Source organism: Tiliqua scincoides, chromosome 3 (assembly GCF_035046505.1).
Source record: "Tiliqua scincoides isolate rTilSci1 chromosome 3, rTilSci1.hap2, whole genome shotgun sequence".
Classification (NCBI taxonomy): Eukaryota; Metazoa; Chordata; class Lepidosauria; order Squamata; family Scincidae; genus Tiliqua; species Tiliqua scincoides.
In genome coordinates, this window is record NC_089823.1 from 239,549,510 (window position 1) to 239,563,963 (window position 14,454).

The 14,454-nt window shown below is 48.4% G+C and overlaps 1 protein-coding gene across 5 annotated transcripts in view; it reads left to right on the forward strand.

Moving 5' to 3' along the window:
• Positions 1-14,454, forward strand: part of LPP (LIM domain containing preferred translocation partner in lipoma) — a 313,546-nt gene that overhangs the window by 202,367 nt on the left and 96,725 nt on the right. For all 5 annotated transcript variants that reach the window (XM_066619985.1, XM_066619987.1, XM_066619989.1 and 2 more), the window contains one exon: positions 12,414-13,091. In XM_066619985.1, coding sequence (XP_066476082.1) covers positions 12,414-13,091 — 678 coding nt within the window. The remainder of the gene's footprint in view (positions 1-12,413; positions 13,092-14,454) is intronic.

Genomic DNA, 14,454 nt, shown 5'->3' on the forward strand with positions numbered 1-14,454 from the left:
GCTCCATATCTCCAGAATTCTCCTATTCTTGCAAGATCTTGGAAACTTTGGGGAGGGGGGGGTACTGTTCATTTTACACCCCACTCTGACTTGACCTGGATGTTTCAGTTCAGAACCTTCCAGCCTTCTCCATCCAGCTGCACCAGCCATTCATCTACTGACTGATAGAATCGGGGACCATGCACACAGCAGCCTCTTCAGTTGTTATCTCCACCCAAAGAGATGAGGAGCAGGAGTATGCTGGACTAGCCACACCCCCCGGGGGCAGTGTGCCAGCTGGTCATGGCTCCTGTCACCCCCACATCCAGCACTTGCAGTGATAATGTGGTTGATGAACATTTATATAGCACTTTTCAACAAAAATGTCTACAAATCTACAGAGCTAAATAAATACGTAGTGTATTCTTCCCAAAGGTGTCAGAATCCAACAAAAGATGCCAAAGAAACACTAGCAAACAGCCATTAGAAGAAGACATTATGACAGTGAAGAGGGACAGTTACTCATCCCTGACAAAATCAGAGCAGCATTGCTTTAAAAGGTTAGTTTCTCCCAGCAATCCAGAACCTGAACTGCCCTGGGTGTTAAATCACAGAAGGATGAATTCCTTTATGCTGTGTTTGCTTCTGCAGACAAGAACTGAATGTGGGGTGACTGTGGGTACAGCTCAGGATCTCATGGACATTGGGAGCTTGGCAGTCTCCTTCAGTGCCAGTTCTTAGTTGTTGGAGTCCTTGGACAAAGGCCTGCCCTGTGCCCCACCATTGGTCATTGCCAAGTGTACTGAGGGTTTAGGAGCCAGCTCCACGAGGTGGGTCCCCTAATGGGTGAGCCCTTGGCCAATGCCCAACCTGGCCAACCTTTGGTCTCCCTGCTTCCAAACTATGGTCTGCCAGAAACTGGGCAGGGCATTATAACATGGAAGGAACCCAAGGCTACTGTCATGCTGCTTCTCAGAGTGCCCCCTTGTGGTTTGACATTTGATTGGAAATGTCCCACAGACACAGGACCTTCTAACTAGCAATAGGTCTACAAGCTCTCCAGCCAAAAGAAGGTTTGTTTGTTTATGTTTTTGTGTTGTTATTCTTTTTTTTCCACCTGGCTTGCCTAGAATCCTGCAGAGCCTTCTCACTGGAGATTCCAGGGCCTGAACTGGGGTCCATTTTCATGCACAGTCTAGAAAACTAGACTTTCTCCAGTTTTTTGCAGGGTGAAACCTTTTGATACCCCCTCTATGTAGCCAAATGTGGGTGTCCCACCATAGACCATGAGCCATAGACCTTCTAACTCACTCCAGGGTTAAGATCACCAGCTTGTCACTGACACTGATCTTAACACAGTGTACATCTCTCTAGGTGCCTCTCTGGGTCAGGAGGCAGAGGGAGAAAGTTGAACGCACCAAGGCTAGTTAGGCCATGGTTGCCCCCCCCCCCCGCCCATCTGCTCCAGGGCTATATGTGTGTGCAGGGTAGCTGTACGGGGCTTCATCCCAAGGGTTTGATGTACTTTAAAGACTAACATTAATCTTTCACAGTGGTGACATTAATGGCCTACCAGAGCTAATGCTTAGATAAAAGGCTGCCAGTGCTTTAATTGAAGTTCATCCTCTTGTGATTTCTGGCCTGAAAGTGTAAATATCAGCAGAGGGGCTGTTAGCAGTCATATTACTATTTTAATCTGGATGAGTTTTCAGTGAGGGGGCAGCTTATTTTTAGCTGTATGTTTACTATTTAGAATAGTATATAAGGAACACATCCTCTGTGTTCACGTAGTCCCTGCTCCCCACCACTTCTTTTATGCAAGAATCATGGGATGTAACATTTGGCTCCTGTAATATTGGCCATGTTTAGCTTTGAACCCTGCTTTAAGTGACAATTTGAAGGTAGTTTCAAGTGCAGAGTTCCCCGCTAACCACATTTAGGCTTAACCCTGGTGGAGACAGAAAAGAGAAGGGAGAGGAGAAGAGGGGAGGTGTCAGGGATGGGGGGGGAGAATACCCCCAGGTAGCTACCCTGCTGCCACCAGCCAAGAGCCAGGATCACTAGAGGGATCCCCTGGACTGAATCCCCCTTCCTTATAAACTTGCTAAAGAAAACTACAAAGAAAAAATTAAAACCCTAACACAATCTAACCTTTTTTCTGACTAGCCAGAACTGGTTTAATTTCTCTCACTCACAGTACCAAAATGAAGCACTCTCTCTCCCTCAGATCTCATTCACCAAGGAGGCAGCAAAGCTCTCTTCTCTAAAGGTGCTTATCCTCTTTAAGAATAGGCCCAACTCTTCTCACCTGGATCTTTTACACCTGAGGAGTCCCAACTGTTCTAACACCAATGGAAGAAGCAAAGACCTACATGAGACAACAGTTTCATGAGAGGAGGGATGCAGGCAAAGATGGCAACAGAAAGGTGCCAACTCACATTACTGGCCCGTGGGGCACTCCTGGTCTCACCTCTGTGGTGATGAGATCAGGAATATTGTGGCTGCACAAAGCAAGAGGGAGATGACCTAAAATTTCACTAAGATTGTCAGCTTAACCAAATTTGGAGACCCTGATAGGGGAAATATCCATAGGAGTTTGCCAGTCAGTGAGAGAAATGTTGTTTAAAAAAACAAAACTGCATTGTGTTGCATCTCTCTCTCTCTCTCTCTCCATTTCGCTTAAGCACCATTGCAGTGAATGGGAGGGCTCCAGTCCTGCTCAGGAAAGCAGCTGTGGTCTTCCAGAGACGTTAATTCTGTTTTTCCACTGATTTCAGTGTGTCATCATAGAGGACACTGAATCTCTCTGCACTGTAACTCACAGCTTCTCATCTATCAATCAGGTTTCATTGGTGAGCAAATAGGAATTTCTTTTGTTGCTCACATGGGTGGTTTTTATATCTCCTGCTCAGAAAGGAGCCACTGTGCTTATTCAGTCCCTTTCATTTCCTCTGATGCTGAGTCAGAGAATCAGAAGCACAGCCAGTAATTCTGCCTTTCACATTTACTGAAACTTTATGCTTTCCAGAAAACTTTTTTCCTCTTTTTCTTATTGCAAAAACAATTGGTCTGCTGTTGAAATAGGCAATGGAAATTTTCTACTGAAGAAGCCTTACTAAAAAGGGAAAACCCGGTGAAATCTTTTCTTATTTTTTTTTCCTCTGTAGGAAACTAACAGTATGATCCTTGCATGTCAGCTCAGAAGTAAGCTTAAGCTTAAGAGGACTTAGGCCCTAACCCTGTCCCCCGCCACCAGTGCTAATGCAGCTGTGCCACAAAGGTGTGCACTGCATGGGGGGGGGGACCTGGGGGCAAACAGAACTCATTCTTACTTACCTCCGCGCAAACTCTGGGGCTCCCTCTGGGATTCCTCAGACATACGCCACTTCTTTTGGTGACATATGTCCAAGGAGGGAAAAGGGGCAGGAACATTTTAAAAACACGGGATAAGATCTGGTCAGTGCCACTGCCGCTTGATCCACCCCCTCTTGCTGCCACCTCCTTCCCCTGGTTCCTCCCACACAGCACCCTGATCCTCTCCCTCGATGCCCATGATCCACCACTACTGCTGACTTTCTGGCACTGCCACCACATGACTGGCACCACTCATTGTTTCCAGCAGCACACTGTAGAGTGTTGCATTTTGCAATGCTATAAGTCAGGCAATGTCGCCACAACACGAGTTCCAGCAGTGCAGCCCACTGACAGGATTGGGCTGTAAGTTCCAGGTATCAGATGCAGCCTTTGCAATGTCATGTTGTACAGACAGGAAGGGAAATGCTCAGTCACCAGAGGGCTGCTGAGGGGAGTTGCTGCCCCCACTGCTTGCAGACAGGGCACAGCCCATCCGTGAGGCCAACAGAGGCAGTTGCCTCGGGCAGCGGACTGGTGGGGGGTTTGCATCTCCCTGTGTTCTCTCACCTCCGTTGTTCCTCCTCCCACCACTGCCTGACCCAGAAAAGGTAGAGGGGGCAGAGTAGAAGAGGGAGTGTGGAGTGGAAGAGAGCGGTGGGCCAAAGCGCCTCGGACACGCCACTCCTCCACACTCTTCTCAGCTTTGCTTCCCACATCCAGGGAGTGGGAGGAGCAGAGGTTGGTGAGCATTTGACAGGCTGCCCCCTCAGGATGTCTTGTGGCAACCCTGCCTATGGATGTGCTTCTGCTCTCCCTCCTCCCCACAGTTCACACTCCGGGAAAACGCCTCGCCCCATCTTTGTCACATCCAAATGGGGCAGTGAAAATCGGAGAAGGGAACTTTGCCTCAGTCCTAACCTGCATTTGTTTGTTTGTTTATTCGGTTGGTTGGTTTGTTCCCTCCGTTCTCCCATTGAGGGCAATCAAGGCTGCATTCTCCGCCAATTAATAATGTTACCAAAAGGGCTGTTTTGTTTAGGGGAATTATTACACTGCCCTTATTGGAACATTAGGATCGTAGGCTGGATAACAAGATGGCCTAATGCAGAGAAATTCTCTTTTGCTTAAAGAGGAGACGGAGAGAAAGATAACTTTCAATAAAAGATTATGGTTTATTACAAAAGAACAAAGGTAAACTTAATGCACATGGAGCATATATTTTTTGGTACCTGGCTTTCATGGTGGTTGCGTGTGAAGAGTATTTGGTGCCTCCGAGGAAAACAGATAAGGAAGGGGGGTTGTAGGGAAGGCTTTAGGGGTCCCTGCTCTGCCAACCCCAGCTGCTAACTAAAGATGGGGAGAGAAGGGAAGAAAAAGGGGGGAGAAGGGAAAGAGTTCCAGGCACAAGATAATTACCTGTCCTGTAGAGCAGTTGGAGGGGGGAGAGTCCAGTGGAGAAGACCCTCTGACACCACAAATGTGTTGGGCCTTGGAGAGAGATAGCCCTCTCTTGGGTGTGTGAGAAGAAGCCCTCTCTTATAAGGGGTTGGGAGACAGACCCTACCTGCTGAGCTGGATGGTAGCTTGATTGCTAACACAAGGCTGGGTGCTTGGAGTATGTATACATTTGAATGGGGATCAGGATGTCAGTTATCAGCAAAATTCAATCAGGGGTTGATGGTGGGCTTCCTAGAAGGGGGAACTTAACAAAGACTGTGGAGAACATAGGTACAATGCAATGAATCAGCAACGCCAAAATCATTTGCATACAGTAATGTAAGAGATGCTTAAACAGTGATTGGATTACTGGCGGGAGGGGGGTTGGGGGCTTCTTGTAGTGGGGGATTCGATTATTAGAAACATAGAGAGGGGGGTTTGCGATGGATGTGAGGACCGCATGGTGACTTGCCTGCCTGGTGCGAAGGTTGCGGACATCACTTCTCATCTAGACAGGCTAGTAGACAGTGCTGGGGGAGAGGTAGCGGCTGTGGTGCATGTCGGCACCAACGACGTGGGCAAGTGTAGCTGGGAGGTCCTGGAGGCCAAATTTAGGCTTTTAGGCAGGAAGCTGAAAGCCAGGACCTCAAAGGTAGGGTTCTCTGAAGTGCTACCTGTTCCACGCGCAGGGCCAGCTAGGCTGGCGGAGATCAGGGGTCTCAATGCGTGGATGAGACGGTGGTGTAGGGAGGAGGGGTTTAGATTTGTCAGGCACTGGGGAATGTTTTGGGACAAGCGGGGCCTGTACAAGACGGAAGGGCTCCACTTGAACCAGAATGGAACCAGACTGCTGGCGCATAACATTAAAAAGGTGGCAGAGCAGCTTTTAAACTGATCCCTGGGAGAAGGCCGACAGGAGCCGAGGGGCATCCGGTTCGGGACTCCTCATCCCTATGGGATGAGGATGGGGAGGTTAGAGAACAACAAGACAAAGGCAGAGTAGGAGAAGAAATTGGGAAAGGTAGCGTGATGGGATATGATAGACAGTTTGGCACAACGAGAGGATGCGAGGACAAAGGAGCGAATAAGCAGCCCATCCTGGGGCATTCCGTGTACAAATGCTTTTATGCGAATGCCCGAAGTCTACGAGCAAAGGTGGGAGAACTGGAATGTCTGGTGACAAGGGAAAACATTGACATAGTGGGCATAATAGAAACCTGGTGGAATGCAGAGAATCAGTGGGATACCGCAATCCCGGGCTATAAACTCTACAGGAGGGACAGGCAGGGGCGTGTTGGAGGTGGGGTGGCCCTTTATGTTAAGGAAGGGATAGAATCCAGCAAAGTAGAGATTGAAGGTGGGTCCAACTCCACCGTAGAATCTCTGTGGGTTAAATTACCAGGCTTGTGCAGCGATGTAATACTGGGGGCGTGCTATCGTCCTCCAGACCAGAAATCGGATGGGGACCTTGAAATGAGGAAACAGATCAGGGAGGTGACAAGGAGGGACAGGGTTGTAATCATGGGGGACTTCAATTATCTTCATATTGACTGGGTCAATTTGTGTTCTGGTCACGATAAGGAAACCGGATTTCTTGACGTGCTAAATGACTGTGGCTTAGATCAGCTAGTCACGGAGCCCACCAGAGGACAGGTGACTCTGGATTTAATATTGTGCAGTACGCAGGACCTGGTTAGAGATGTAAATGTTACTGAGCCATTGGGGAACAGTGATCATGCTGCAATCTGTTTTGACGTGCACGTTGGGGGAAGAATACCAGGCAAATCTCTAACAAAAACCCTTGACTTCTGACGGGCGGACTTCCCTCAAATGAGGAGGCTGGTTAGAAGGAGTTTGAAAGGGAGGGTAAAAAGAGTCCAATCTCTCCAGAGTGCATGGAGGCTGCTTAAAACAACAGTAATAGAAGCCCAGCAGAGGTGTATACCGCAAAGAAAGAAGGGTTCCACTAAATCCAGGAGAGTGCCCGCATGGCTAACCAGCCAAGTTAGAGAGGCTGTGAAGGGCAAGGAAGCTTCTGTCCGTAAATGGAAGTCTTGCCCTAATGAGGAGAATAAAAAGGAACATAAACTGTGGCAAAAGAAATGTAAGAAGGTGATACGGGAGGCCAAACGAGACTATGAGGAACGCATGGCCAGCAACATTAAGGGGAATAATAAAAGCTTCTTCAAATATGTTAGAAGTAGGAAACCCGCCAGAGAAGCGGTTGGCCCTCTGGATGGTGAGGGAGGGAAAGGGGAGATAAAAGGAGACTTAGAGATGGCAGAGAAATTAAATGAGTTCTTTGCATCTGTCTTCATGGCAGAAGACCTTGGGCAGATACCGCTGCCCGAACGGCCCCTCCTGACCGAGGAGTTAAGTCAGATAGAGGTTAAAAGAGAAGATGTTTCAGACCTCATTGATAAATTAAAGATCAATAAGTCACTGGGCCCTGATGGCATTCACCCTAGAGTTATTAAGGAATTGAAGAATGAAGTTGCAGATCTCTTGACTAAAATATGCAACTTGTCCCTCAAAACAGCCACAGTGCCAGAGGATTGGAGGATAGCAAATGTCACGCCTATTTTTAAAAAGGGAAAGAGGGGGGACCCGGGAAACTATAGGCCGGTCAGCCTAACATCCATACCAGGTAAGATGGTGGAATGCCTCATCAAAGATAGGATCTCAAAACACATAGACGAACAGGTCTTGCTGAGGGAGAGTCAGCATGGCTTCTGTAAGGGTAAGTCTTGCCTCACGAAACTTATAGAATTCTTTGAAAAGGGCAACAGGCATGTGGATGCGGGAGAACCCGTGGACATTATATATCTGGATTTTCAGAAGGTGTTTGACACGGTCCCTCACCAAAGGCTACTGAAAAAACTCCACAGTCAGGGAATTAGAGGACAGGTCCTCTCGTGGATTGAGAACTGGTTGGAGGCCAGGAAGCAGAGAGTGGGTGTCAAAGGGCAATTTTCACAATGGAGAGAGGTGAAAAGCGGTGTGCCCCAAGGATCTGTCCTGGGACCGGTGCTTTTCAACCTCTTCATAAATGACCTGGAGACAGGGTTGAGCAGTGAAGTTGCTAAGTTTGCAGATGACACCAAACTTTTCCGAGTGGTGAAGACCAGAAGTGATTGTGAGGAGCTCCAGAAGGATCTCTCCAGACTGGCAGAACGGGCATCAAAATGGCAGATGCGCTTCAATGTCAGTAAGTGTAAAGTCATGCACATTGGGGCAAAAAATCAAAACTTCACATACAGGCTGATGGGTTCTGAGCTGTCTGTGACAGATCAGGAGAGAGATCTTGGGGTGGTGGTGGACAGGTCGATAAAAGTGTCGACCCAATGTGCAGCGGCAGTGAAGAAGGCCAATTCTATGCTTGGGATCATTAGGAAGGGTATTGAGAACAAAACGGCTAGTATTATAATGCCATTGTACAAATCGATGGTAAGGCCACACCTGGAGTATTGTGTCCAGTTCTGGTCGCCGCATCTCAAAAAAGACATAGTGGAAATGGAAAAGGTGCAAAAGAGATCGACTAAGATGATGACTGGGCTGGGGCACCTTCCTTATGAGGAAAGGCTACGGCGTTTGGGCCTCTTCAGCCTAGAAAAGAGACGCCTGAGGGGGGACATGATTGAGACATACAAAATTATGCAGGGGATGGACAGAGTGGATAGGGAGATGCTCTTTACACTCTCACATAATACCAGAACCAGGGGACATCCACTAAAATTGAGTGTTGGGCGGGTTAGGACAGACAAAAGAAAATATTTCTTTACTCAGCGTGTGGTCGGTCTGTGGATCTCCTTGCCACAGGATGTGGTGCTGGCGTCTGGCCTGGACGCCTTTAAAAGGGAATTGGACAAGTTTCTGGAGGAAAAATCCATTATGGGGTACAAGCCATGATGTGTATGCGCAACCTCCTGATTTTAGAAATGGGTTAAGTCAGAATGCCAGATGCAGGGGAGGGCACCAGGATGAGGTCTCTTGTGATCTGGTGTGCTCCCTGGGGCATTTGGTGGGCCGCTGTGAGATACAGGAAGCTGGACTAGATGGGCCTATGGCCTGATCCAGTGGGGCTGTTCTTATGTTCTTATCTTATTAAAGCACAAGACTTCCTCACATAATGTGTGACTATGGGAGGGGTGGTTGTGTAACTGTGAGCTTGTGGCTTGACCAGAGTTCTGGAAATGTGGCCTGTATGCTGGGAGAACAGTTTAGCTTGCATGATATTATAGTCCATAGAGAGAAAATAACAGCTAAAAGGCAAAAGGGGGGATTTTCACATAACAAGGCAGCTTACAACATTAAAACAAAATAATATTGATAATAAAACATTAAAAATGCTTGAAGCAATAAAAACTAAACAAACCCCATCAGATCACATAAACTGTTTAAATTACATTTAATTAAAATGCCAGCCTGTCATCATGTCAGGCTAAATAAATCAAATGCCACCCTAAATAAAAAGGTCTTAAGGCCCCTCCCTAAGGTCTCCAAGGACAGAGCCATTCTTAAGTCCAAGGGGAGGGAATTCCACAGTTAGGGTGCCACCACGGAGAAGGCCCTGTTCCTTGTCACCATGCCCATCACTTCCATCAAAAGTGGTAGGGTTAAGAGGTTCCCCTCTGAGGACCTCAGAGTATGGGTCGGATTGTATGGAAGGAGATGGTCCCTCAAATGCCCTGGTTCTGAGCCATATGGAACTTTGGCTGCAATCCTAACCCACTTTCCAGCACTGACATAAGGACAATGCAACTCCAAGGTAAGGGAACAAACATTGCCCTACCTTGAGGAGGCTTCCATGACTGCCTCCCAACTGCAGGATGCAACACATGCCCCACTGGCACAGCTATGCCAGTCCTGGAAAGTTGGTTAGGATTTTGCCCTTTGTAAAACAAAACTAGCACCTTTAATCGTGCCCAGAAATGAAACAGTAGCCAGTGTAGCCGCTGAAGCAGCTGCCCAACTGAGTGGAACTGTTGAGTTTGCCGATGACCTGACTCAGAATAAGGCAGTATCTTATTTCTGTAAAAATCAAATCCTTCTGGTTGCATCTTGTAGTCCTGGGCTTCATTTACTCTGGGACCTGTTTTAGTAGATGTGGTTTGCCTCTCATCTCTATGCTGCATCCCATGTGGCTGTTGGAGGTCTCCTTGAAGTAAGCCCCAGCAGCTGCTATGGGTGTACTTGAATCTGTGCCCACGATATCACTGGTGTGAGTTTGCGTTGATCCCTGTTGGCAGATCAGGCCAAGGAAGAGGATAGGTTCATACCCACACTACCAATCCCACCCCCTCCTGGGCCCAGTCCATCCACCCCCTACTTCCATTGCTCCCCCCTTCATCCCTACACCGGTCATAACCTGGTGAGCATTTTTTTGTGCGCTGGTGCCAGCAGGAAGGCTCTGGCCTTCCCATCAGATGCACAGCCTTTGCATCATCACAAAGTGCTTTACACTCTGCTAGCATACCTCTTAGGTAGGTTGTCCTTCCTTCCTTCCTTCCTTCCTTCCTTCCTTCCTTCCTTCCTTCCTTCCTTCCTTCCTTCTACAGGCTCCTCAGCTGCTAACTTCCCCAAAGCCTGATGTTCTTAGTATATCTGTTATTCCCTGCCAGTGTGGCAATGCCAGATATCCTTCCTGCTTGCGTATTCCTTCTCCCTTTCTAACTCCCCCCAACCCCCACAGCCTTAATCCCTTTGCCGTCATGCGTTGGCTCTGTGACAGGCGCTGCTTTGTACTGCTTTGCTGAGTTATCGATCTTGCTTTTCTTTTTAAATATCAGAAGCCTATTGCACAGTCCCGTCCCCCCCTTAAGGGCCATTTTCTTTGAGGTGTGAGTGATCCAAGATTTCCTCCTCCAGACTGTGCTCCCTTGCAGGCAGCTAGAGCCATGTTCTGCTGTTTGATGCTTCCCTTGACCTCTTTTCTGGCAAATCACATTTTGCAAATGTGCTTGTAAATTAAAGGAGGGAGGAAAATTAACCTGGCTTAACCTGCATTTTTTACAGGTCTCCTGAGAGGCCTGACTACAGACCTAGCAATGAGCTGAGTGGTGTTTTATGCAAGCAGAGCAAGTGGCATTTAATCCTGGAGTTTTAATGTCTGGGGTGAGGGGTGAATTCTGATCAATGGCACGTGGTGCAGGGGTGTTCCATAACTTTTTTTTCAATACTGTGTGTGTGTTTTGATCCCAAATGGGGGAGCTTTTCCCTATTTGCAGTTAGAAACGGCACAGCTAGCAATGGCGTTTTGTTCTTTCTTTTTTCTTTCTTTCTAGAGTTTTTTTCAGGCGTGGTGTGGGAGCAGTGAGGGCATATCAGCAGAGCCTGCCCCCTTCACTTGCTGCTCCAGCAACCCATACTCTCCAGGGGAGAGTAGAAAATGAGATTGCAGAAGCGCCAAGCTCGGGGGGAGGATATTTTCTTCACCCCTCACATGGATGGCACCCATGCTTTGTCACATGTAAAAAGGTCTATGGGTTGGTTCCATCACCCAGGAGAAAAATATAAGATCCAGATAAGAGGGGAACATGATGCAGTCCTGAGGCCAGAGGCAGGTAGCAGTTCTGCAAATAGCTAATGTCCATCCTTGCTGTTGTTTTGTCCCAGTGTTGATTGGTTTCTGGACCCAATTCATGATACTTTTAAAGTCCTCCCTGGCTTGGGACAGAGATTTCTGAAGGAATATCTCAGCTCATGTTCCACATGCTATGGTTGACCACAATGTCTTTATTGTGCAGCCAGAGAGATGCAGAGGGCTGGGAAGAAGCTGCAGCTCAGTGGCAGAGCTGTCCCTGATGTGCATGGAGAAGTCCCAGGTGGACTCCCTGCGGAGGGCTGGGAGAAACCCTCCCTTTCTTAAAACATGGAGAGCCTCTGCCAATCAGCCTGGACATTGCACTATCTACCTGGCAGGTGACTGGGCTGGCACAATAGAGACAGCTACCTGCAAACCGGAAAAGGGGGGGGGGGGCTTATCATCATCAGGGCCTCACCTATGGCAGTTGCTACTTAGGGGGTGGGGCCTGGCTATATATCCCCCCAAGTGCATTTGGACATCAGGGAGCCATGAGTGTGCTTTCGGCAGTCCCTCTCTCCAGCTACCAGGCATCTGTCTCTGGTCTTAAGATTGTGGCATGTCTCAAAGTGGCTGACCAGCCTGTGGGCAGGGCAAGAGGGCAGGAGCCAGTGCAGTGTAATGGTCTGGAGAGTTCTGGATTCCGGCCAAGAATTCCTGGGTTAATGGCCCTGCTCAGCCCACTAGGTGACCTTGGACCAGCCACCATCCCCCAGCCCAACACTTCTCACAGGATTCCTTTGAGGATGAGGAACAACACAAACTGCCCTGAACTCTTTAGAGGAAATGTGATATGTAAATGTGAAAATATAAAATAATAAATATGTTTTAAAAGTTCTTTATAACCTGTCAAGGTGGGGGGGGGGGAAATCTATCAAGACCAAAAATACAGAATACGCTTATTGCATCGCAACAAACAAATGCCGTCTGGTCCTTTTGTCTTCTCTGAGTGGCGGTCCTGGTCTTCCAGCGCCCTTTGGAATGAGGTGCTTCTGCTAGACTCACACAGATGGCCTTTTGTGGGCATTAAGAACTCTCTCTCCTTGCTTTTCTTTTTCAGACCCAGGGCTCTGGGATTCCAGGTGGCTCTCCAGTTGCAACCCCTGCAGTGTCTACCCCGGTTACTGGGCACAAGCGCATGGTCATTCCCAACCAGCCTCCACTGACCGCCACCAAGAAATCTGCCTCCAAGCCTGGCCTGCAGCCCTCTCCAATTCCGGTGACACCAGTTGGCACCCTGAAGCCTCAGCCAATTCCAGCTTCTTACGCTACGGCCTCCACCTCTACCCGTCCGACCTTCAATGTACAGGTGAAATCAGCTCAGCCTGCTGCTCCGTTCCAGCCACCAGCGCCCCAGTACAGCAGCCTGGTCCCGAGCCAAGCTTCTCTGTCTGCTCCTTCTCTGGGCCAATCACCCTATGCGCCACCTCAGCCCCGCATGGCTGACTACAGTTATGCACCCCAACCCGCACATCTCCCAGAACCAAGTTATAGTTATGCAGCACCGCAGACCCGCTACCAGGAATCTACCTACCCTGGGGGCCCAAGCTATGGGGGACGAAGTGCCGCAGAACCATCCTACATGCCACAAAACGCCTGGAAGCCTGAACCAGTGTGCCCCCCTCTTTCTGGTTCTTCAACCCAGAATCCCATTGGGCAGTACCCGCCTTCAAGTACCAAGAAGACCTACATTACAGAGCCAGTCCCAGGACCTCAGCCACCTTCACAGCATCCAAAGGTAAGAAAAGGCAAGGCAGAAGCCTTATATCCTTCAAGCGAGTAAGACCGGGGATCCCATCCCCCTGGGCCTCGGGACTCCAGCTATTCCCTTGACAAAGTGACAGTGTTTGAAGGGTGCCCTGCTCACCCACCAGCCCTCAGCTCCAGTGCACAAGCCTTTCTTTTGCTTTTGGCACATGCGGAGTCATGAAGCAAGCCTCACTTGATTTCTGATCTTGACACATAGTTTTCAGAACAGGTGAACCTTGCTCGAAGAGATAGCAATCCGGAGTCTGGTTCCATGAGTCAGCCAAAACAGAGCTGCAGAGGGTTTGAATAAAGGGTTGGTTGCACTTTTAATTGGGCTTTCCCCATGGTTTGATATCTGAGCGGAGAGCTGCTTTCCCAATCCTGCCTAAAGTGTCAGTTGGCTTTTACCAGTGTTGTTGTGTAAACATGCACAGGGAATAGTAAGCACTCAAGGGCTTGAGACACCTGTGGCTCCCCCTGTGTGCCTAGAGATGTGCCTTCACACTTGATGTATTTGTGGTGGAACATGGCTGCTACTCCACAAGTAAGGAATAGCTGACTGGAGTGGATTGGGGGTAGAAGAGGAGGAGTAGATTTTGAGCAAGACTGACACTGCTCTAGGAGACATAATAATCGACAATGCAGACCAAGCTGTTTTACTTTATTTTACCAATCAGGTGCCTAGCCACATGTGGGGAGAAATAATTGTCACTGTACCCCTACAATGTAATTTCTGACCTTTCCTTTACCCTTTTGGCAAATCAAACATTTCCATGTTCATCTTAGCATGTCAAAAACACATCTGGCTGTCCTAATTTAACCTGGAGCATTTCAATGGGCAAATCAGAATTTCCATTTCCATCCTAGCAGGCTGCAAACACATTGTTTCCTTAAAGCCACCTGAAATGTGGCACATATGCATATGTTCTATAAATAAGAACAGCAGCGGTTTTAGGAGATGTGTGGCAATTACTCATAAAGCAGATGCACAAACCTTCGATGGCTCAATAAAGCCCTTCAATTTCCTCTTCATCTGTCCTGCCAAGTACCCTGCCATTCTGTGAGATGAGCTACCTCTGTGTGCACAAGTGTCACCTGCTATAGTGACACTGCAGACTGCTTGGAGCTCTGAGCACATGTGGTCTGCTCATGCAAAGTAAGCTGGTCAGATCACTCTATGGGAAGCAGTCGTAAGCCTCTTATTCCAGGGATATTACAATGTGTTTGACACATAATGCACAACCGCCTGAGGGCAGCCAAGGGAGGAGTGGAAGGTCTCTTGAGGATGGTGAGCCTGGTTTGCGGCTGAGCTGCCTGTGTGATTTGATCATGCCCCAAATTTTGCTGGTGAT